The 23,834-nt window shown below is 36.7% G+C and overlaps 2 protein-coding genes across 6 annotated transcripts in view; both read right to left on the bottom strand.

The window, feature by feature from the left end:
- usp36 (ubiquitin specific peptidase 36) overlaps nt 1-9,142 on the bottom strand; it is a 33,698-nt gene extending 24,556 nt beyond the window's left edge. The window contains exons 1-4 of one of the 5 annotated variants that reach the window (XM_051886025.1): nt 8,981-9,112; nt 5,834-5,998; nt 5,046-5,184; nt 645-906 (exon numbers count right to left, since the gene is read on the bottom strand). In XM_051886025.1, coding sequence (XP_051741985.1) covers nt 645-897 — 253 coding nt within the window. In that variant the 5' untranslated portion in view covers nt 898-906; nt 5,046-5,184; nt 5,834-5,998; nt 8,981-9,112. Of the gene's footprint in view, nt 1-644; nt 907-5,045; nt 5,185-5,833; nt 5,999-8,980 lie in introns of all 5 variants that reach the window. The other 4 variants (XM_051886024.1, XM_051886026.1, XR_007928765.1 and 1 more) reach the window with 4 other exon arrangements.
- A 1,422-nt stretch (nt 9,143-10,564) lies between these two features.
- timp2b (TIMP metallopeptidase inhibitor 2b) lies at nt 10,565-20,568 on the bottom strand. Its single transcript, XM_051886057.1, has 5 exons — nt 20,247-20,568; nt 14,505-14,605; nt 12,718-12,826; nt 12,485-12,609; nt 10,565-12,382 (listed from the first exon to the last, which is right to left on the bottom strand). The coding sequence occupies exons 1-5, from the start codon at nt 20,368-20,370 to the stop codon at nt 12,185-12,187; spliced, it is 657 nt and encodes a 218-aa protein (XP_051742017.1). The 5' UTR covers nt 20,371-20,568; the 3' UTR covers nt 10,565-12,184.
- Between the last annotated feature and the right edge of the window lie 3,266 nt (nt 20,569-23,834).

Here is a 23,834-nt window from a genome sequence, read left to right as displayed (position 1 = left end):
CCTTCGTTAATCTTCGGAACGCAAATTGAGATATTTTTGTTTAAATCCGATGGCTCCGTGAGGCCTACATAGGGAGCAATGACATTTCCTCTCTCAAGATCCATAAAGGTACTAAAAACATATTTAAATCAGTTCATGTTAGTACGTTACACGCGATCCGAATCATGATTCGATATGCTGATTCATTATGCTCCGAAGCTTCCTGAAGCAGTGTTTTGAAATTGGCCATCACTAAGTAAGTTATTTTGTTTTTTTTGGCGCACCAAAAATATTCTCGTCGCTTTATAATATTAATATTGAACCACTGTACTCACATGAACTGATTTAAATATGTTTTTAGTACATTAATGGATCTTGAGAGAGGAAATGTCATTGCTCCCTATGTAGGCCTCACGGAGCCATCAGATTTCAACAAAAATATCTCAATGTGTGTTCCAAAGATTAACGAAGGTCTTACGGGTGTGGAACGGCATGAGGGTGAGTAATAAATGACATTATTTTCATTTTGGGTGAACTAACCCTTTAATTGTTAATTTTAATGACAATTAAGAAAAGACAACATTATAAACAATAATAAATAACCCTGGGAAACGTGCTGAAACTGGTTCAGAGGTCTGTATGCCTTAAAGTCTTGGTGATCTTACTTTGTCTCTTAATCTGAGCAGGTTCAGATGGTCTCTGTGCTGCTGCCCCATCATTCTTGGGATTCAGGATCACATATTTCGTTTTGAGGTTTTCCAGCTGGTAGCTGAAGCCTTTGCTGGCTGGTTCAAACTCGATTTTCTGCAGCAGCACTTTCTTGGCAGATGATGCCAGCAACTTGTTGAGGTCGCCCTCATCGCTGGAGTCCTTGCGGCCCGGCTTCAGGGCCTCTTTGAGCTTGTCCACTATCGGCATTATGTGTCACTGATGAGGAAAAACAGATTTAAAAAAAAAAAAATTAGAAAAACTGCTTCAATTTTAAAACTTTCAAACATGCATTACTTGGTTAGAAGTTTCAGTATAACTTGTAATAAACCAAAGATTTTCCATTCTTCAAAGCTGAAAGCATAAAGTTCATCCAGATCAACAAATCTGACGCATGACAAGCAAGTCATTTCAGTAGATATCACAACCTTATGTCAATCTGGCAAACCAAGCAAGCTGCATTTGAAAAACAGGAGCCTGTACATGTGCTCAAACCAATCAAAGTATCAGTAACACAACATGTCATTTACCCACAAATCACAAGACTGCATTAACAGAGCTTTCGTCTGCCTTGACAGATAATAACTTGCACAAGGCTACATGAAATGCAACATCCAAACATTGTGTCCAATAGGTGAACAGTTAGGATGTGGCAGGTGTCTAGTTACATAACAGCAACTGTGCTGCTACTAGGCAAAAGCGCACACCCATCAGGTACTGCTGAGACTGCATTTGAGAATGAACAGAAGTCGATGTAACAGAAACGGAGAGGGCTAACAAATGGTCAGGAACGATACTTGCATAAATACATGCAGAATATAAAATCAATAAAGCAAAATAGCAGATTAAATGAAATACATACATACATTTTTGTAAATAAATTAATCTCCAGGTTGAAATATTATAAAACTTACTACATTGTTTAAATCACTAAGTACTGAAATAAACTATGAATGAGCATCAATCACCACATTATCTTTGAAAAGCAAAAAAAAATGACATGCATATTCTAAAACGGTCACTTCATATCAGATTTACTGCAAGGCAAAAGGCTCATTACGGCTACACTTGCCTTGACTGCGACCGTTGTTGACAAAAAGACCAGCTGTGAGATCATTTTCAGTGTAGTGAGATGCTACTCTCTTCAAGCCAATGGACAGCCCATCTACCAGTATCTACACACTGTGTGGACAAAGGTTTTGGGACACCTCACCATTACACCAACAGGAACTGTAATGACACTGCATTCTAAATACATAAACGTTAATATGGAATTGGTCGCCACTTTGCAGCTTATAACTGCTTCTACTCTTCTGGGAAGGCGTTCCACAAGGTTTTGGAGTGTTTTTGTGGGAATTTTTGGCCATTCATTCAGTTGAGAACTTTTGAGATCAGGCACAGATGTTGGACGAGAAGGCCTGGTTCGCAATCTCTGTTCCAGTTCATCCCAAAGGTGTTGGATGGGGTTGAGGTCAGGGTTCTGTGTGGGCCAGTCAAGTTCTTCCACACCAAACTCATCCATCCATGTCTTTATGAATTTTGCTTTGTGCACTGGTGCAGTCATGCTGGAATAGAAAAGGGCCATCCCCAAACCGTTCCCAAAAATTTAGAAGAATAGCATTGTCCAAAATGTCTTGGTATGCTGAAGAATTAAGGTTTCCCTTCACTGGAAGTAAGGAGCTAAGCCAAACACCTGAAAAACAGCCACATACCATTATCCCTCCTCCATCAAACTTGTTGGCACAATGCAGTCAGGCAGGTAACATTCTCCTGGCATCTGCCAAACCCAGACTCGTCCATCAGACTGCCAAATAGAGAAGCGTGATTCATCACAGAACAGCTCTCCACTGCTCCAGAGTCCAGTGGCAGCGTGCTTTACACCCCTCCATCCCACGCTTGGCATTGTACTTGGTGATGTGTGGTTTTTATTCAGCTGCTCGGTCATGGAAACCCATTCCATGAAGCTGCCGCCGCACAGTTTCTGTCCCGATATTAATGCCAGTGTAGGTTTGGATCTCTTCAGTTGTTCAATCAGCAGAGCGTTGGTGATTTTTGCGCACCTCAGCACTCTGACTTTACATGGTCTTCTGCTTCATGACTGAGTTGCTTCTGTTCCTAAACACTTTCCTATAATACACTTATAGTTGACCGTGGAATATCTAGCAGGAATGAAACTGACTTATTGCAAAGGTGGCATCATATCACAGTACCACACTTAATGTGGGATAGTTCACCCAAAAATTAAGTCTTTCATCATTTATTCACCCTCAAGTTGTTCTGAACCTGCATAAATTTCTGTCTTCTGCTGAACGCAAAAGAAGATATTTTGAAGAATGTGTATAACCAAACAGTTGCGGGGCACCACTGACTTCCATAGTATGGGAAAAAAATAATATACAAAATATCTTTTGTGTTCAGCAGAAGAAAGAAATTTATTCAGGTTTGGAACAACTTGAGGGTGACTAAATGACAGATTTATTTTTGGGTTAACTATCCCTTTAACTTATCATAACGTCCCATTTTTCTCACAAATGTTTGTACATGCAGACGGCATGACTAGGTGCTTTATTTTATACACTTGTGGCAATGGGTCTGTTTTTATACACCTGAGTCTATTTTATACTTATTTTATATACTATATTTTATAATTGGTCTATTTTATACACCTGTGAAATGCCTGAATTCAATAATTAAGAGAATTGTCTCTTTGTCCATATAGTGTATGTAACTTTATGGTAACACTTTACAATGAGGTTCCAACTGTTGACATAAGTTAACTATATTATACATGAACTAAAGCCGGGGACACACTTAACAACTACCTGAAACATTCTAAGACTCAACTGAACACACTATATGATTTTAAATGCTGACTATAAACACGGCTGAACACGACTGGCTCTAACTCGGTGCATTTAGGCATGATCAGTCATAAGTATCAAATTATATTCATAATCGGCCTTACAATCGTTAAGTGTGTCCTCGGCTGAACAATGAAAAATACTTCTAAAGCACTTATTAATCTCAGTTAAAGTTAATTTACCAATATATTAGCTACTAAGTTGTTAATATTTAATGGAGCTCAACTAAAATGAACTAACAATGAACAGTTGTATAAACCAAAGTTAATGAAGAAGACTAATAAAAAAAACTGCAACAAATGCATTGCTTTTTAGTTAATTTAATATCAGTTTATGCAGTAAATAACGTCAAATAATCGGGCCTTATTGTAAAAAGTTGTTACCGTTTTTATGGTATCACTTCAAAAAAAAAAAAAAACTGGATTACACAGAAAGACATTAAAAGAGAATGACATAACATTTAAAAAAAAAAAAAAAAACTAAATGATCAAACAAAGATCAGATCCTAAGCATTATTTTACTGTCCTTGTTACATGTACTTACTGTAGTAATAACAGTGAATTATTTATAAATACATCAAACTAACCCTAAATCAAATCCTATTAAGTATGTTTAATTAAATGATTAGTTCACTGTCAAATTAAAATTAACCCAAGCTTTACTCATCCTCAAGCCATCCTAGGTGTATATGACTTTCTTATTTTTGATGAACACAATCGGAGTTATATTAATAAATATCCTGACACATCCGAGCTTTATAATGTTAGTGAACGGGACCAACAAGTATGAGCTGAAGAAAGTGCATCCATCCATCATAAACATACTCCACACGGCTCCGGGGGTTAATAAAAGCCTTCTGAAGTGAAGCGATGCGTTTTTGTAAGAAAAATATCCATATTTAACAAGTTATAAAGTAAAATTTCTAGCTTCCGCCAGACCTCCTTCCGTATTCAACTTAGGAAGAAAGCGTAACTAACGTCACATATTTTTTTGGTAAGTTGAATACAGAAGGAGTAGGATGTAGCGCAAGCGTTTTGAACGGCGAGAGGCATTTATTTACTCAGGAAATTTATTATTATAGCTCCGACTGTGTTCATCAGAAAGAAGAAAGTCATATACATCTAGGATGGCTTGAGGGTGAGTAAAGCTTGGGGTAATTTTCATTTCAAAGTGAATTAATCGTTTAATATTAGTCAGTACTTAATTATATAATAACTGTAACAAGGACACCTTAAAATAAAGTGTAACCCAAATAATCACAAAGCACCTCTTTTATCTGGCTTAGTAGTTATGCAGACAAAGCCTATTTTATATATATATATATATATATATATATATATAAAAAAAATGCACATTTGGTGCATTCAGGACACAGATGAGCAGTAAAGGCTGAGTTGTGTTCTGCATGGTCTTACTCATCAGGTCTAGTGCTGACGTACAGAGCAGAGGAGCAGCAAGCAGGCTGCACATGCATCAAAGCCACAAGGGCAGACTAACCTTCATGTGCACTTGCGCTGAATGGTGACACAGTCCTGCATGAGCTGCGCTCAGCCGAAAGCATTGATGTAACCACATGCTCCTGTGTGTGTGCAGCTCGTGTGCATCAAGACGTTCTCACAGGCATCTCATCACTCTACTGAACATATTATATGCGTATATTTGCAATGGCAGATCTTAAAATTAATTACACCAAGCATGAATATAGACTCTTAATATCATCTAAATGTATTCAGTTGTGCTCAAGGAAACTTAAACGTCAATTGAATCCATATCAGGTTTTAATGCTAGAATGATTTAATTATTTATGAAATAGAATAATACAATACAATATAACTCTATAAGGAACACTAACACATCTATGAGTCACAAATCAATGCTTGGGCCCTAAAAAGTGTCATATTTTTACACTATTATTAATATACAAACAAACTGTCCTTCCATGCAGTAGAGAGTTGTTCACAATCTACATGGAATAAAGAGCTCCTTCATCACTGACAAACAATAGGAGACATCTGCAAGTTTAGTTTCTTACAATAGACTAGTAGCCTAGATATCCACCTCATCCAGTGCTCTTTTTGTTTTCTGTCTTATAAAGTATCCTGTTACTATTATGGTGAGTAAACTGTCCAAATGATTCAAACTGAAATCAGACCTTTTTGAAATACTGTTTACAAGTATTTATCAGTAATATTTCACTGAGGGTCGCACCCCAGATAAAAGTCTAACGACGCCCCCTTTCAAACTCCATTCATTTATTTTCTATTGGAAACAAAAACTCAACTGACCCTTCGCAAAGACCTGCCCCCCTTAAGTCCGGAACACACCAAGCCGACGCTGACGAACTAGTGGCGACGAAAGTAGACTGCGGGGTTGGCTCACGTCATCAGCGTCTGGGTCCGCTGGAACCGGCGCTCAACACCCGACGGCCAAGTAGCACATCCGTTCTGCGCCTGCGTAGGAAGAAATGCATTTCTGTACCAGCAGGTGGCAGTAGCTGAACAGCCAATCAGAATGATCAGATGGCCCGACTGACCGACAAGCTCTGACGCCGATTCAACATGTCGAATTGGCCAAAAAAGCCAACGAGGACCATCTTCAACCGACGGTGCGGAACACACTGAGAAAACTCAGTCGGCCGATAAACAAAAACTGCCTGACGGCCGACCGTCGGCTTGGTGTGTTCCGGGCTATAGTTACCGTTGATACGTCCAACAAGCCATGCGGCTCTCACGCCACATGTTTATTTTCTCACATAGTGAAAAATACATCGACAACGCACCGACAGACAAGATACGGTACTTTTGGTATGAAACAAAGTCTCAGCTTTCACATTATGTCAAATTTAAGAAATGCAAACAATAAATAGGCTACCATTTAGTGGCTCTTTAATGTATGGTTACAGATCTCTGTAGCGCCTCAGTTCATGCAGCTTGTGAACCAATCGTCTTCCTCTTTACTACTAGCTATAGCACAAAATAAACATGAATGAACATCAGAAGGTATGTTGTTTCAACCGCGGAAAGACGTCAATTAGGGCTGCATGATTAGGGTCGCACACGATTTGGCAAAGGTTGCGATTATTTAATGCGCAGCTTGTCAGAGCTGTACGGCTCTGTGATCAGTAGTAAATGCTTCTCCATCCGAAAGCCAGAGGGCGCTCTTGCACAGAAACTCAAAATATGCCCTGCCGCAGAAGAAAATAACACGCATCATATCACTGTAGCTAAATAAACAGAAGATTGAAAGGCTTTGATTGATTAAACATGACTAATAAACACACGACTGCCTTATTCTGTGTAAGAAGCCACATCATCTCACAGAAGGACGCTCAGCTGTCCTTATGAAGTGAGTTTGGAGTAAAAACATGTTATTAAATGTTGTCTTTTGTTGGACAATGTTAATAAATGCTTCTCATGTCTGAAAAGACGTTTGACGTGTGTTGCTTTTTCAAATACATTATAAGCGATTCAAACTCGCAGTGCTTTCAGATGGATTAGTATTTGGAGCCATACTTCACTGACAAGCTGTGCATAAACCAACAAAAAAAAAAAAAAAATCAGAAAAAAATTTCAGAATCGCACTAAGAATCGCATTTAAGTGATAATCGCGTTTAAGCTCAATGTTATTTTTCATATTGTGCAATAAATCGTGCAGCCCTAACGTCAATACACACCATTTTTCAAGTTCAAGTCCACCAATGTTAATCTACCAACTCTCCTGTCTGGTTTGTTTGTCAGACAAAATGGTAGATTTAGCGTTATGATTGGTCAGATCCCTGGTCAATTAAAAATCTAGCGAAGGGTGAATTGAAATGATTCAACACCACTAAAACTAGCATATTACTACAATAGTTTGTTCATTTTTCAAGGTTATGCCATGAACACAATAAATGATTCTTTTTAACATAGTTTATGGTTTTACAGCAGCAACAGTAACTATGGCTAGCATTTAATTAAACAGCTCACAAAAGAACTTCCATTAGAACACAAGAACAAACTACAGAACAATTAGCATCAAACTCTCAAAAACAACAAACTACATATTTATGCCATTAAGCAAGTCTACATGAAAAACAAAGCTATGAATTGTTCAATTATAATGTTAAAAATTACAATTATTGATTGCGGTGTTGTACCAATTTGTATTGTACACCTTAACATGACTAAGTTATGTGAGATTTATATCAAAATAAATGATTAACTTATTTATCCACATATGTCAATGGTACAGTATCTGGTTAAAGTGTTCTTGTTACAGTGTAATTGTACTTTTAAATACTGGGTAATAATAATAAACAACGTACTTACTATAGGGTTAGTTGCATGTAATTATGCATAATTTACTGTAGTAAGTAAGTACATGTAACACACCGTAAGATAAAGAGTTACCCAGTATCTCACTGAGGTAAAGTCTAAAGTGTAGCCTATATCCGGCTAAAACCACGTGTCCTATGAGAACTCATGTGGCATTTAACCAGTGCATAACCACTGCTACTTTCCAAACTGCTTCATGTATCTTAGCTGTCGGTCCTCATGTTCTTTTAGACAGTTAATTTATTAAAATATACGTAATGTTTCTCTATTCAGTTTATGAATTCTCGAAGTATGTAAAGCTGCACCTCAAAACGTGGCTAGACAGCAGGTTTGGCCATTACAGCACGTGCATCTGAGCTAACCAGGAACGATGGACTGAATGCAGCACGCGCTACTGAAGCCTTTCAGTGCTCTAGGTAGGCAGCTAGGTTTTGAGACACAGCCTAGAAATGTATCATCCATTACGCCGCACAATATCCACACGTTCATACAACTCAAAGTTTAAATATACAAGATAAAAACCCTACTTCGCTCATTGTGTAAACTAGCTCGGTGGATGTCATCAGCAAATGTGACAGTATTTCATGTAGCTGAAGCCAAAGTGACTAACAGTGCGTTTATTAGAGATTATTATGATGCAGCTAATAGGGATTCAGTGCACAGAAACATATGATGACCAAGGACACCGTGATGACGGCTCATGAATCAACTTTACTGACCAGCACATGTTGTTTACCACAAGACTACACTATTAATGTCAGTGTAGAGTGTGTTTCGCGCGGGTCGCGTCCGAATACGCGCCGCAGTCGCTAGTTAGAGCTGCTAGTCACACTAGATACAAGCTAGCAAGCTATTGTAGCATCTGCTTTAGCGTAAACAGTGCGGTTCTAGTCGACGTTTCTACACATTTGTGTACTTAACGTCGGTAAAATGTAGCGACAACCACCGCCGTCAGTTTACTGCAGATATAAACGGCTTCACTTCCTCACAAAGCGAACGTGGCGTTCAAAGTGCTGCAATGTGCTGCTTCTAACCCTCATTCAGGTATTTGCTTAGGAACCAACAGGAATTAGCATATAATTCACTACCAAACGCATGCGAATAACATCAGATACGTACCCATCCGTGAATGATCGCGAATCGTTTGATCTGTTTTGATGTTAAGACTATATTCCGCTACGAAGCCTTCATTTTGTTACGTTCTCTCCCCCATGCTGCATTATCAAAGGGCGTGTGCATGCGTGATTGACGTGACTGAGCGGCCAATCAGTTTTGAGAACGACTGTGACGACACACTTCATTCATAGCTCCAGTGTCCAATCAGAGGACGCAAATCGATTGCTGTCTAACTTTTAACATGGATCCTTCCAATTCAAGAATTGTTGTACTCGGACGGAAGGTTGACTTCGGTGTTGCCAGGGATTTTTAGACTGCAGGAGGGCGCTAGAAAAGAAAAAGAAGACTGACGAGGTTATTTGGGTACAAATTTGGGTTAAAAATGGTTCTCTTCGTGTTTACACATCTACATACTCTAATAGTCAGTGGAAAAATATAGGCTACAAGTTATACAAATATACAAAATATACCACGTAATAATAAATAAAAATGTAATATTTAAAATGTAATAATATTTTATTGTCATTTAATGTGGGCTTTGTAATGATTGATATATATATATATATATATATATATATATATATATATATATATATATGTATGTGTATGTATGTATATATGTGTATTTATGTATATATATGTGTATTTATGTATATATATGTATATATGTGTATTTATGTATATATATATATATATATATATATATATATATATAATGTGTGTATATATAATTTTGCTGTTGTCTTTATAACTTCGTGATTTATAATTTCAATGCACTCACACAGTGTGAATCCTTTAATGCATGAAAATGTATAGTTGCATTTATATATTTAATAGTGTCATTCTCAGTGGGACCATTCTATTTGGGATCTTTAGAAGAAAAGAAAAAAATGAAAACCTCTGGATTAGGATGTAGTTTTAGTAATAATAATCTATGGAAAAATAAAAAAGCATAGGTATGGATTCTTAAATATAATAAGATCGTATACATATGATGGCACAGAGCTGGTGAACGAAATAAACTGATTAACTACGTGTACAGCTGACACATTAAATTATGAATTACTGTATATGTTTTCTGTTAGCATATGCTATCCGATTAGCACCGAAATGCTGAATTTTGAGCTTTGTACAATTTTGATCTACTTTTGAATTTTTTTATTGCTATATGCACTGCTAATATTTTTAGGCAAATAATGATTAATCGATTATTTTTCTCTACATCACACTGGATAAAACCGCAAAGTGTCATAAGTGGGTAAACACTAGCAGTACCACTAGGGGTCGCAGTGCGCACTGTGATAGCGGTTTCCCATTGGATTTCATTGTCTCGTGTCATATGGACACCGTCAAACCAAGATGATTAATGGTTCAATAGCTGAATAACTACTAATAATTAAAACTAGGCCTATATGTTTCTTATTCTGCGTTAAGTTGGAACATTATATTACCAGATAATCATACCTATAAATATTTATGATTATGCCAGTAAGACAATTAGGCTATTCTTTAAAAAAAAACATAGGCAAGGCACAACTGCTGGGTATATTACCGAACAGATACTGAAAAAATAATAATTGTTCAGTGGACATTTCTGCTCCTTTATTCATGAATACCATAACAGTATTAACAATGAGTAATAAACTTTAAAAGGCATGCAAAAGCTAGCTCTCAACAAGTCTGTGGCTCCAGCACTGGAAATCTCACACTACTTAAAAAAAAAGTTGTCATATGACTGCACAAGGGAAAATAACACAAATGTACAAAAATATCATGGGGAAAACATTTCTAAGACATGACCAGACATAATCCCTTAATAAATGCAGTTTTCAGTGAAGAATTCGGAGTCATAAAATTAAAGCATTCACTAATTTAACCAACACTTTATTACCAAGATCAAGACAGAAAGAAAGAAAGAACACTATATTTCTGGACACATTCAGAGCGGAATGATTTTGATATAAATTAGAAAATCTTGTATATATTACATACATTTTTTGCCAGATCTATGTATGTTGCTATATGCACAGTTTACATCTTACTGACAATATACATTCCTTACACATGAACTCAATTCAGTTTAAGGTCTGGACACAATTATACTATTCTGTATTATTACCTTTTTCTCCATTTTAGAATAATAGTCAAATCAAAACTATGAAATATGGAATTTATGCAGTAAAAAAATGTTAAAATCAAAACCTAGTTCTCAATACCTTCATGAGTTCATATGCTGGATTCCTGCTTCCTTCATTATCTGCTTTACAAAACTATACATTCGTGTTTTTTTTTGTTTTTTTTTTTTTAAAGAAAGTGAAAATTCTGGAGAAAATGCCATCATAAAGAAAAAAAAAAAAAATGCTCTTTTATCATTCAAAATACTTTACCAGTCAAAACTTTGGATATGATCTGAAAAGCCTTCTGCCTAAATGCTTTTTCAATCTTGTTTTCAACAATCTTGTTTTCAGGATTTCAAAATTGCAGTGCCTGTGCTTGAGGAACTGAAAAGCAACATTGTAATCAATTTCCTCTTTATTAGAGAGCAAAAATATAACAAAACAACACTTGTTTCTCAGAGTGCTTATGAGAAACTTTTCTGCCTGTCGTAATATTTCAACAATAGAGGTAAGATTCACGTGATATATTAACATGCAGCCAAATGTACTGTATGTCCTGTCCTGTCTGGGTTAATATTACACAGAAATGCCTGCATCACAATTCACCCTAAAATCAAAAGAACAATACAGAACATAGTAGCATGTCCATACGAGTCAATGCTGATTTTAATTACTTGTACTTGTATTACTGTAATAATGTGAATCACACTGTATGGAGACACTTTTTTTTTTTTTTTTTTAATAAAAAACAACATAAATTAAAAGTATGATGTTCAAATATTTATTTAAACATATATATTTGTAATTTGTATCACCATAATGAAAACTGGAGGAAGGGCATCTTTATGGTCTTTAACATTTATTGTTTTTTTCTTACACAAAATATGATTCATTATTACATTATTATTACAAAAAAATATTACCATTTATATCTTTTTTTTTTCCTTTGAATTTGGGGTGAGCCCTTCATGGCCCAGACATGTTCTTGACAGGTTTTATGAGATCTAGAATGCATTTGCAGAATTAAGGTGTGAGTTGGTAGCTGTGTTTTGGTGTGTTTTCTGAATGAGTGATGAAGCAGAGAACTAGCTTATGGGTCCTCAATGTCCATGAACTCTTTTTTAGGTGGGGCGGATCCACGGTACCAGGCACAGCTGCTGTCGTTCCTCTTAACGCAGGTGAAGTGCTGAGCCTGAGTGCCCTGAACAGTTCCCTCCAGCACCCAGTCAGTCCAAAGACATTCTGTAGGGCTGCTAATGGAACAGGGAATGACGGAACACTGGACCACCTGCACAAAGACAAGAGGGGAAGAGCTGTGAGACAGACAGATAGACAGATAATAGATAGATAGATAGATAGATAGATAGATAGATAGATAGATAGACAATACCTTGCAATCACAGCCCATCTGATAGCGCTGACCCAAGCACTTTTTCTGTGTCATGCTCAGAGACTCCCAAGATTCAATGTAGTCACAAAGACTTACACGCAATGTGTTATTTGAATCCAAATTACCTGTGCAGATCAATGAGATGATGTTGGTATAAAGGTGCCACTACAGTTTCTACAGTTTACAGAAGCAATAGGAGTGGCTGTTTCCTGGATACTGTTCTCCACTCTTACCTGTAATCAGGTACTCCTTTTTGCCATCACTCTCAAGTTTGACCCCGCACAAAGCTGTGGAGGGGCCTGTGAAGACGGTATCAATCTCTCGATCAGGGCCCTTAAACATCTAGTGAAAGAAGAAGAAGATATGAGGTAGTCGTTTTGTTTTATTTGGTATGCCTTCATTTTTCAGTGTTTCGAAAATAATAAGGTGAATTTATGATATGAATATATATATATATATATATATATATATATATATATATATACATACATACATACATACATATATATATATATATATATATATATATATATATATTTTAAAGTGAAATGTCCAGTGAGTGGCATGTTCAGTTTTATCCAAAACAGATGAACATGAATCTAGCAGCATTTTATTACGTTGGCTGTTGTACATATCGCTATAGTTCGAAAATGAAATGTCTGATGAGTCGCGCCAAAAGGTCAATTCTCTGTTGCGATTGAACATAACCTGCTGCCAACTCTAAACATAACAATATAGTGTAAACAAAAGCCAACAGGAGACATTTATGCAATCATACCATTTTAGCTTGCTTCTACAAGTCTTTAAAGGGTTAGTTCACCCAAAAATGAAAATTTTGTCATTAATTACTCACCCTACACCCGTAAGAACTTTGTTCATCTTCAGAACACAAATTAAGATATTTTTGATAAAATCCGAGAGCTTTCTGATCCCCCATAGACAGCAAAGCAATTACCATTTTAAGGCCCAGAAAGGTAGTAAAGACATCATTAAAATAGTCCATATGACTACAGTGGTTCAACCTTAATTTTATGAAGCGATGAGAATACTTTTTGTGTGCAAAAATACCCCCAAAAATAATGACTTTATTCAACAATTTCTTCTCTTCCGTGTCAGTCTCTAATGCTGTTCACATGAGCACCACGATGCACATAGAACCCGGAAGCACTGCACTGTGTTGAAAAGCGTCGGAGACAGACACGAAAGAGAAGAAATCGTTGAATAAAGTTGTTATTTTTGTTTTTTTGTTTTCAACAGAAAAAGTATTCTCGTCATAAAATTAAGGTTGAATTCATAAAATTAAGGTTGAACCACTGTAGTCACATGGACTATTTTAAAGGTGGTAATTGCGTTGCTTTTTATGGGGGATCAGAAAGCTCTTAATTTTTGTTCCGAAGATTAACAAAGGTGTGGAACAACATGAAAGTGAGTAATTAATGACTGAATTTTCATTTTTGGGTGAACTAACCCTTTAAGCTCTTTTATTGTGACTTGCATTCTTACCAGAGTGCTTCTCATCACAAGTGCAGTGTTGTACCAGGTGAGGTTACAAGCAAGTTTACTTTGTCAGAAAAGTAATACAAACGTCAAAATGTATTAGTTTACAAATCATGCACTATGGTAAAAGACTCATAACATAGTATTGTGCAAGGAACCACTTGAAAATGAGTCTTTATTAATCAGTAATCTGCTCTGTCATCATAATTTGTGTGAAAAAGAATAAAAGCTGCTGGTGTTTTGCTGCCTTGAGTGTTTATTTCAGCTGGTTTTCAACTGTAGTGAACTGTATGTACACTTTTGCACAAATGTTGGTAAATGCTTATTTTTCCAACGAGGCTATGTTGCAAATTGGCATATCATGGTATGAGTAACTGTATCAGAGTGTAACGGAGTATATCTCATATTTACAGTCATTCAGACATAACAGCAGTGGTTTTGTATTTGGCTTCATGTATAGCCAAATAAATCAGTGCTAAATTGAAACCTGTGGATAACAACATGATGAATATTCTCCACTAACCTTCATCTGTTTGATGTCGTATTGGATCATTTTGACTGGATAGCCATAGGCATCCTTGCCGGTAACCACCTCCTTCTTTCCGACTACTTTGGTTCTGATGACTGAAAAGACAAACACATTCAAATATCCATTAAACTTGAAATGTTTCCAGCATGTTTTACCCCTCTCCACTGTAGATGGGTGTTATCCTCCAAGTATGGAGCAAGATGACTTGTCTTGCTGTTGTTATTGTGCCTGTACTACAGGTGCTGAGAGCTGGGTATATGTATAGAGACACATGAGTATTTGATTAGCGGAGGGTCATGCAAGGAATGTGCTCTCAGCCTGATATTCAGGAAGCCAGTCAGCAGTCTGACTCTAGCAGGCAGTTTGCCCCCCGCTCACCCGGCTGCTTTAATCTCCACCCTCACGCTGCCTGTTCCCCATTGAGCTGCTGACATACAAATACCAAACGCTCAGTCCAAACTCATCTCTCTATTATAGGATCACATGCTTTGAACAAAATAGAGATTGAAAGACCAGATTTTTACATGAAAGCTTCTTCCTCTCGCGGTGTTAGTTGGTTGTGCCTCACCAAGGTGTTGCTATGCAGTTGCTAAAATGCTTAGAACGGTTGTTTGCATGCTACTATGCAGTTGCTAGGATGTTCTGAGGTCCTACACTCTTAAAAATAAAGTTTTTTTTCACAGCAATGCCATAGAAGAACCATTTTGTTTCCCTAAAGAACCTTTCAGTGAACAGTTCTTAAAAGAACCTTTTTTTTTTCTTATTGTGAAGAACATTTTAATAATCTAAAGAATATTTTTCCAGTATAAAGAACCTTCTGTGCAATGGAAAGGTTCCATGGATGTTAAAGGTTCTTCATGGATGCCAGTAAAGAAGCTTTATTTTTAAGACTGTATGTGGTTTCTAGGGTTTTCGTACGTCAAAAGAGCTCACCATGGTCTCTAGATATTGCTCAGGTCTCTCCTTCAAAGCAAATTTAAGGGATTCTTTCACCAGTTTCATTGTCAAAAATTGTCCAAATACAGAAAAAGCACATCTTTTCCCCAAGCTGCATGATTTGATTATTTCCTACTTTTATTGTATTTTTGATCAAATACACCCTTGGCGAGCATAAGAGACTTTTTTTAAAAAAAAACATTTAAAAGAATTTACTGACCTCAAACTTTGGGGACACTAAGGGGATATGGTGGAAAATAATAAGTCAATTATTTTGCGTTCGCTCACAAAATGTTTTGCGTTCCCCCGAGAAACTTTGCGTTCGCTCGCAAAACTTTTGTGTTCTTTCCGAGTGAACGCAAAGTTTCTCAGGAAAACGCAAACATTTTGCGAGCGGAGTGCAAAACATTTGCGAGAGAAAGCAAAAGCCTTGCCAAGTAATTTTTCTTCCCATCTCCCATATTTTTTCTTCGCCATGTCCCTTTAGGAGCTCTGTGGTATTCTAAAATATCCCAATAAAATTCTTCCCCTCATCTATCTGAGTTTTCAGAGAGCACATACATACCATCCGCATATTCAGGCCCAAACACAGAGCGTCTTTTCTATTGGCCACACACTCAGAATGCCAAATACACCCACAGGACCCCAGTCTCAAGTCAGGCATGCCTCTCTCATCAGTAACACACACAGGGTTTATGCTGGTTTAATCACAGCCTCCCCTTTCCACACATTCATTCCATACCAAGGCGGAAGTTAGACACACAGTGTGGGTGCTTGTTTTCAGCTCCAGGTATGTGTGGGTAAAAGGGAGCCCTCCACATTATTCATTTACCGGTTCTGTAGGTCGCGGGGGAATACCGTGCGGGGGAATCTATAGGTCTGATTGGATGTGCAACTGTAAACAACTACTGCAAGAAGAGTAAAACAGAACATTTAACAACCGACAACTTCTTTCTGAGTATCACTGTATGTTCAACTATGTTATTGAACTGAAATGAATCAACACTGAACTGACTTAAGCTGAATAATGACACTATTGCTATTAGCTGAATTTAACTTGTTTCATAACATTGACACTGTTATTGAACTAAACTGAATCAACATTGAACTAAATTGAGCTGAATAATGACACGATTGTCTTCTGTTGAGCTGCTTTACAGCTCAAATTGCGGGTGTTTAAACCCAAAGTATAATACGGTTTTTACACGTACAAGAGATTTAGAGTACAGTTCAGAAATTTCATCACCAGTATAGTATGTGTGCTCTTATTTTTGTAACCGTGAGTCGCACATACGCATTGAATTTGTTTTGCACTAATCAGTTCTTCCACTAGGTGGCAACACTGGCCTGGGCCATTGTTTCACAGTAGAAAATGAAACTAAAGAGACGGAACAACAACAACAACAACAACAAAATACCGGAGACTGCAACAACAAGAGATGACTACGTTCGCACACGCTATCAAATGGAGCATACTTTGAAAGGCTACGCGTTCGACTGTAAGCATACACTAGCATACTCATAAAAAACGACAACAACATTGTTAACACAACAACAATGTACTAAAAAAACTGAAAAGTTTTTCCTTTTTGTTTTCACGACAATGTTGTCGAAACGATCCCCGTTCACACGGATCTGCAAAAGCTGTATTATTCATGCCAGACCAGTAGATGGCGATGTCACTTTGTAAAGAAACACTACGCGTCTATAGACTGTAATACGCATGCGCATGACGTCTCCATTTTTACAAACTCAAGTTTTGTAGTTTACGTGGAGACAATAATGGTAAAAATTTGCACTTTGAAAACTGTTTTCAAAAGTTTGCCTTTTCAAGCCCCCAAAACTCTTTGTTTTTTGTTGTTGTTGTGTAAATTAACTACTAAAATACATAAAAGTTTTCAGTTTTTAGTTAAAAATGGCGTAATGTAAACAGCCCCTCAATTTGTTTCATAATTGATGAACTCTGCATCATTGATTCTGTTATTGAACTGAAATCAATCAACATTGAACTAAATTGAGCTGAATAACAACACTATTGTCATCTGAAGTGCTGCTTTATAGTTGAATTGAACTTGTTTCATCACTGAAGAACTTTGCAACATTGACACTGGTATTGAACTAAACTTAATCAACATTGAACTAAATTGAGCTAAATAGTATTAGTGACACTATTGTCTTCTGAGGAGATGCTTTATAGCTGAAATTGAATTTGTTCCATAAATGCTGAATTAACCAACACTGTTATATTCCTGTTTATCACTGTGAAGCTGCTTTGAAACAATCTGGATTATATATATCTGGATTATGACTTGACTCTCTCAAAACCAAATGTAATGTGGGAGTTTCAAACAGCATCATGGCATCGTGGAGCCACATACAAGAATGAGATTGGCAATTCCTGTGGTGGACAGCAGATGTTGTTTTCAACCAATCACTAAATGTACAGGTGGGCGTGTGGTCATTGGGGTCTAACTCTGGTGACCCAAGTTTCACCATCCCAAGTCATGTAATGACCATCTTACTAACGTCAAAGACAAACCACAATATGTTGCTAGCATGTGGCAATACTTTCTCAATTTTTAGAGTTGTAATCAGCCTGTTGAAATAGGTTTTAATCACAGGGCTACTACAGACAATGGAAAATGCATAGGTCATGTAATGGCAGGGTACTGTAGGGACGCTGAAGGTCAGAGGATCTGAGGCAGGTTACACACAATGACACAATAAAGCTAAAATTAGGTTGAAGATTCTCCCTCATCACTTACAGAGGAAGAAATGTGTCAACAGATGAAGATTCTGCTATGCAGCAGAAGATGGGTGATTCCTACAGTCTGGTGGTTTTTGGATTGAGCAGGTTTATTAAAAATAATGTTTAAAAATCTGTTATTTTTTAGTTTTATCAGAGGCACAAAATGTCTGTCCAAGCTCAAGTATAACCTAATAATTCAGATCAAATATTCCATAGGAATATATAGGATTTTTTTTTTTTTTTTTGCCCTGTTACATGACAATGCAAATGCGAAGTGTTACAGGGTGGATGTTTTAAGATATAACGAAGCTCATTACTAAAGAACAACATGATAGCAGATGATTAACATTAATTTTAATATGAATTGACACGCTGTTAGATAAAAAAATATGCAAAACTTTGTTCTTGGAGTTGCTTTCCCTCTGATGTCACTTCTGTCAAGTCATGTGATTAAGGTTAAGATTTTAAAGGGCAAACAAAACCAAAGTAACAGGGTGGATTGTTTGAGGAACATATTTAATACTAATTTAATGGTTTTACACATTTTTTTTTTTTTTTTTTTAAATATGCATCTCAGTAAATTGTATTTTATGTCAAAGAGAATAAAGTAAATAAACTAATACTCAAAATGGATAATTTTGAAATATACACGTGACAATTCATCTGTCAATTGCTTTAAAATTAAATGTATTTATTTTTTAAATCAATCTTAGGTACTAATCATTATGATTTTTTTGTTAATGGTTTACATCTATGCATGGAAAACCATGTTGCATAAACATTGTACGCCAAATATGCAGTACTGATTCATGGGGACATAAAATCCACTAAACTGTACGGCACATGTCATTCACGTGAGAGTGATGAATATACATGGCATAATGTGAATATATAAAGTGGGATGTCTCCCAAACAAGGCAAGATTGGGCAGAACTTGTTATTAAGGGAAGTGAAGCATTTATTTATTGTTGCCAAGTAATGTCACACCTTGATGTATTATTATGCAGAATTTAACAGGTGTGTGTTAAATTGTTTTATAATGACTTGTGTAATGTGACTCATCCAATCAGAGCTTAACGTCAGAATGTTACTTGTATTGTTTTGAGTCTTTTGCTTTAAATAGCTGTTAATGTAAGACTCATCATTTATCCGTTATGAATAAACTTATCCTTTAGTTTTTTGCCCATGAAATTGAAAATAATCAAACCTTTCATTTCCACAGTATTTAATTCACTGGATTATATTGCGACAAAAACAGCAACCATATTGTGATTTATACCGTTACAACTGCTACAATACAATAAGATATACCACCCATTTCTAAGTTAAGGGGTTTCCATCTATCTACCCTTGGCAATTAAACCATAGACACGGTGAGACTGCACTTTATTTAAAGTGTCCTTGTTACGCCAACAAGTATTAAGTAATATTAATTAACATGTAATTACTATAGGGATAATGTTAGGGTTTGGTTTACAGTTAGTCGCTTGTAATTATGCACAATTTACTGTTATTAGTAAATACATGTAACATGTGTAGCAATGAAACTGTAAAATAAAGTGTTAGCAACTTTGATAATTGAGAATATTAAGCAAATGAATCAGAGGGAATGAAACTGTCAAAAAAGATCAGAGCTAATGGAAAACATGACAGGCCCTGTTGTGGCTTATGGGAGGATGTGGTTATTCCCACTGATATAGCCCTATCATATTACTTAAAGCATAGCACATAATAAATGTTAATATTCTGACATAGAGGTATTAGATCTACATCAGTGGCTCTGAACACTAGAAAGTTTTCTTTGACATTTATAATTAAATACTAGGCCTATATGCTATTGACTGCAGTCTAAATTAAAGGTAATATACTCTACAAATTCATTCTACACGTTATTTTATTTTATAAAATGCATAGATTCAGAATAAAACATGTCAGATGCTGTCTATCATATGAATATAGACATGCTGACATACGCACACGACAGAGAGAGTGTATCAATATAATATAGACATGATTATGGATATGAAATAGTTAAATGCATGGAATCTTACCGACATCCGCATTGCAATACGCCTGCTGAGGATGTTCAGGAGAGCAGCTGCAGGCTTCGGCAAACTCTGCGGCTCCGCACAGCACCAACAGCAGCAGAGGAACAACACTGCGCGAGCGGCTCATCTTCACTACAGAGAGGACTCTTCACAAGTAACAAACGCGTAGGTCTCCAAAACCAAGTTGCTTCCAAAGACAACGCTGCCTTTGAAACGCGGACTTCAATAAGGATTAGATGAAAAACTGACAAGAGTGAAAGGACTAACCTGCTGAGGAGAACGCACTAATGTCAGGACAGTCTGAATGGATAGCGGTCTCTCTGTGAATGGCCCTGCTTTTTATTCCTGTCTGAGCTCCGCCCATTTGTAGTCTGCATGACTTTTCACTTTTTGCCCTGACTTAGTCATCATGTCCTCATTGTTTCTCTTTTTTTTATATTATCTCTCTCTTTCTCTCTTTTTTTTACGTTAGCAGACTAAAATATGAGTAATATTGTGTTTTAAGGACAGTATTGCAGAAACAGCTATTGGCCAATGCTCTGACGTTTGGTTGCCCCTATAGGTACCTCAGAATGAGCACTGACTTCCCAATTACTAGTGAAATTGTTAAATTTTGAGCAATGTGTAACACATTGTAAAAGGTTAGGCTATTTCTACATAATTATAATAAGTCATAGAAAGGGCACGAGACATAGTGCTGCAGCACCCCTTGTTTTCAGCACTCTCATGCAACGCAAAAGGTTTAAAAACACCATTATATTTTACGTCCTGAATAAGGCATTTAAATGTAGCTAACTTGTCAGGAGGCTATAAACCTATGATTTATATTTTTCGTGTGTGTGTGCTTTTTTTTTAAAGTTATCAATCTTACAATTTAAGTTTCGTTCACAGAACTATCATATTGCCCTTGTTTGATACACGCGCGCGCGCGCATGTTTGACGTTGGCGCGTGAGGTAAACGGCGTCTCACAGTCACAGAAGTACATTTGATCATGGCGCAAAGGAGAATCTCGGATTTTGTGTCCATCCATTAGAATTTCCCAACTTCCCATATTAAGGGTAACCTACGTTACAATTGCCATCTGTCTCATATGTCATCATATGTCTTTGATTTGGTGTGACGTGAGAAGAAATGTGCTCTTCTCTTTGTAATTTTTTGCTGATTTTTCTTCTTCTGCTTACAGAAGACTGAAAAATCAAAAAATAACTTGAAGGATTTAGGCCTACTTGATAAAAGCCTCGTTACAATTTGCACCAAACCATTGTAAGTAAATCTTACTGCTACCAGTCTGTACAACTAACCTGTTATTATTATCAAGTAAAATCTTACAATTGAACAATAGTACATTCACATCTTGGAGACGTCTATTTGATATGCTGGAAGATGACGTTTCCTGTCAGATGTCAAATATATATTTAGAAAATGTCTTTTAAGAATGTATGTAAAACTGCATCTTAAAGATGTCTATCAGATGTTTGTAAACAGCAGATGCTTTCCAGATGAAGTTATCTTTAACAGACATCTTGGAGTGTGCTATCTGGGTAACATTCATAAAGAAATTAAGTAAATATTACTTATTATATTTAATTTAAGAAGTAACTTACAATAAAGTTTACTTGCCAATACTTTTTACTCAAATAATATAACACTGAATTAAGCCATGCTTTTAAAGTGTACGCTTTACTTAGTAACATCTAAGTAAATAATACAATAGATATCATGTAGACACCATATTTACATGATAGAAGTAATGCGGCACTCACCTGAACACAGATTTCAATACTTGGTACACAATACACAATGATGGTAGCTAGTCGAAAAAAAAGTTTTTGAGTATGAATATGTCATTTTGAGTAGAAAGTGAACTCCAAATGTCACAAAATCGCAAGTTACTAAGTCTAACAACAAAAGCAATGATAAATCAGGTTAAATACAGCTGGAAAACAGAAAAAAAAAAAAAAAAAAAATCAACCTTATTAATTATTCATGTGTATGATGCAGTATCAGAAAAGTTGAGTAGGTTTTACTTAATTTTATATTTTTGATATTTACTCTTTAATTTCTACATGCTTGAATTGAGTATTAGGCCTAATATACAGTGCATACGTAAAGTATTCACAGCGCTTCACTTTTTCCACATTTTGTTATGTTACAGCCTTATTCTAAAAGGGATTAAATTCATTATTTTCCTCAAAATTCTACAAACAATACCCCATAATGACAACCTGAAAGAAGTTTGTTTGAAATCTTTGCAAATTTATTAAAAATAAAAAGTGAAAAAATCACATGTACATAAGTATTCACAGCCTTTGCCATGACACTCAAAATTGAGCTCAGGTGCATCCTGTTTCCACTGATCATCCTTGAGATGTTTCTACAAATTAATTGGACCAGGTCTTTTCCTAGAGCAGGCCGCCCGGCCAAACTGAGTGATCGGGGGAGAAGAGCCTTAGTCAGGGAGGTGACCAAGAACCTGATGGCCACTCTGACAGAGCTCCAGCGATTCTCTGTGGAGAGAGGAGAACCTTCCAGAAGAACAACCATCTCTGCAGCACTCCACCAATCAGGCCTGTATAATAGAGTGGCCAGACGGAAGCCACTTCTCGGTAAAAGGCACATGACAGTCCACCTGGAGTTTGCCAAAAGGCACCTGAAGGACTCTCAGACCATGAGATCAACAAAGATTGAACTCTCTGGCCTGAATAGCAAGCGTCATGTCTGGAGGAAACCAGGCACCGCTCATCACCTGGCCAATACCATCCCTACAGTGAAGCATGGTGGTGGCAGCATCATGCTGTGGGGATGTTTTTCAGCGGTAGGAACTGGGAGACTATTCAGGATCGAGGGAAAGATGAAAACCTGCTCCAGAGCACTCTGGACCTCAGACTGGGGCAAAGGTTCATCTTTCAACAGGACAACGACCCTAAGCACACAGCCAAGATAACAAAGGATTGGCTACGGGAAAACTCTGTGAATGTCCTTAAGTGGCCCAGCCAGAGCCCAGACTTGAACCCGATTGAACATCTCTGGAGAGATCTGAAAATGGCTGTGCACCGATGCTCCCCATCCAACCTGATGGAGCTTGAGAGGTCCTGCAAAGAAGAAAGGTAGAAACTGCCCAAAAATAGGTGTGCCAAGCTTGTAGCATCATACACAAAAAGACTTGAGGTTGTAATTGGTGCCAAAGGTGCTTCAACAAAGTATTGAGTAAAGGCTGTGAAAACTTATACTTATGTACATTTTTTTCGTTTTTTATTTTTATTTTTAATAAATTTTCAAAGATTTCAAACAAACTTCTTTCACGTTGTCATTATGGGGTATTGTTTGTAGTATTTTGAGGAAAATAATGAATTTAATCCCTTTTGGAATAAGGCTGTAACATAACAAAATGTAGAAAAAGTGAAGCGCTGCGAATACTTTACGGATGCACTGTAGAACTTACTGTTTTGTTTTTTTTCTAAACTAACTTCTTCATGTAGAAATTGCATTTGTTTTTTTCTGTAGTGTTTACTTTACCACAGAACCATTTTTATCAGTGTATATGATTTATTTATCATTTTTAAGATGTTTTGCTGTTATTGCAGCAATAT

The sequence above is a fragment of the Ctenopharyngodon idella genome, chromosome 3, assembly GCF_019924925.1.
Source record: "Ctenopharyngodon idella isolate HZGC_01 chromosome 3, HZGC01, whole genome shotgun sequence".
In the NCBI taxonomy this organism is placed as follows: Eukaryota; Metazoa; Chordata; class Actinopteri; order Cypriniformes; family Xenocyprididae; genus Ctenopharyngodon; species Ctenopharyngodon idella.
Note: the sequence above shows the minus strand (reverse complement) of the source record. Positions and strands in the feature narration are given on the sequence as shown.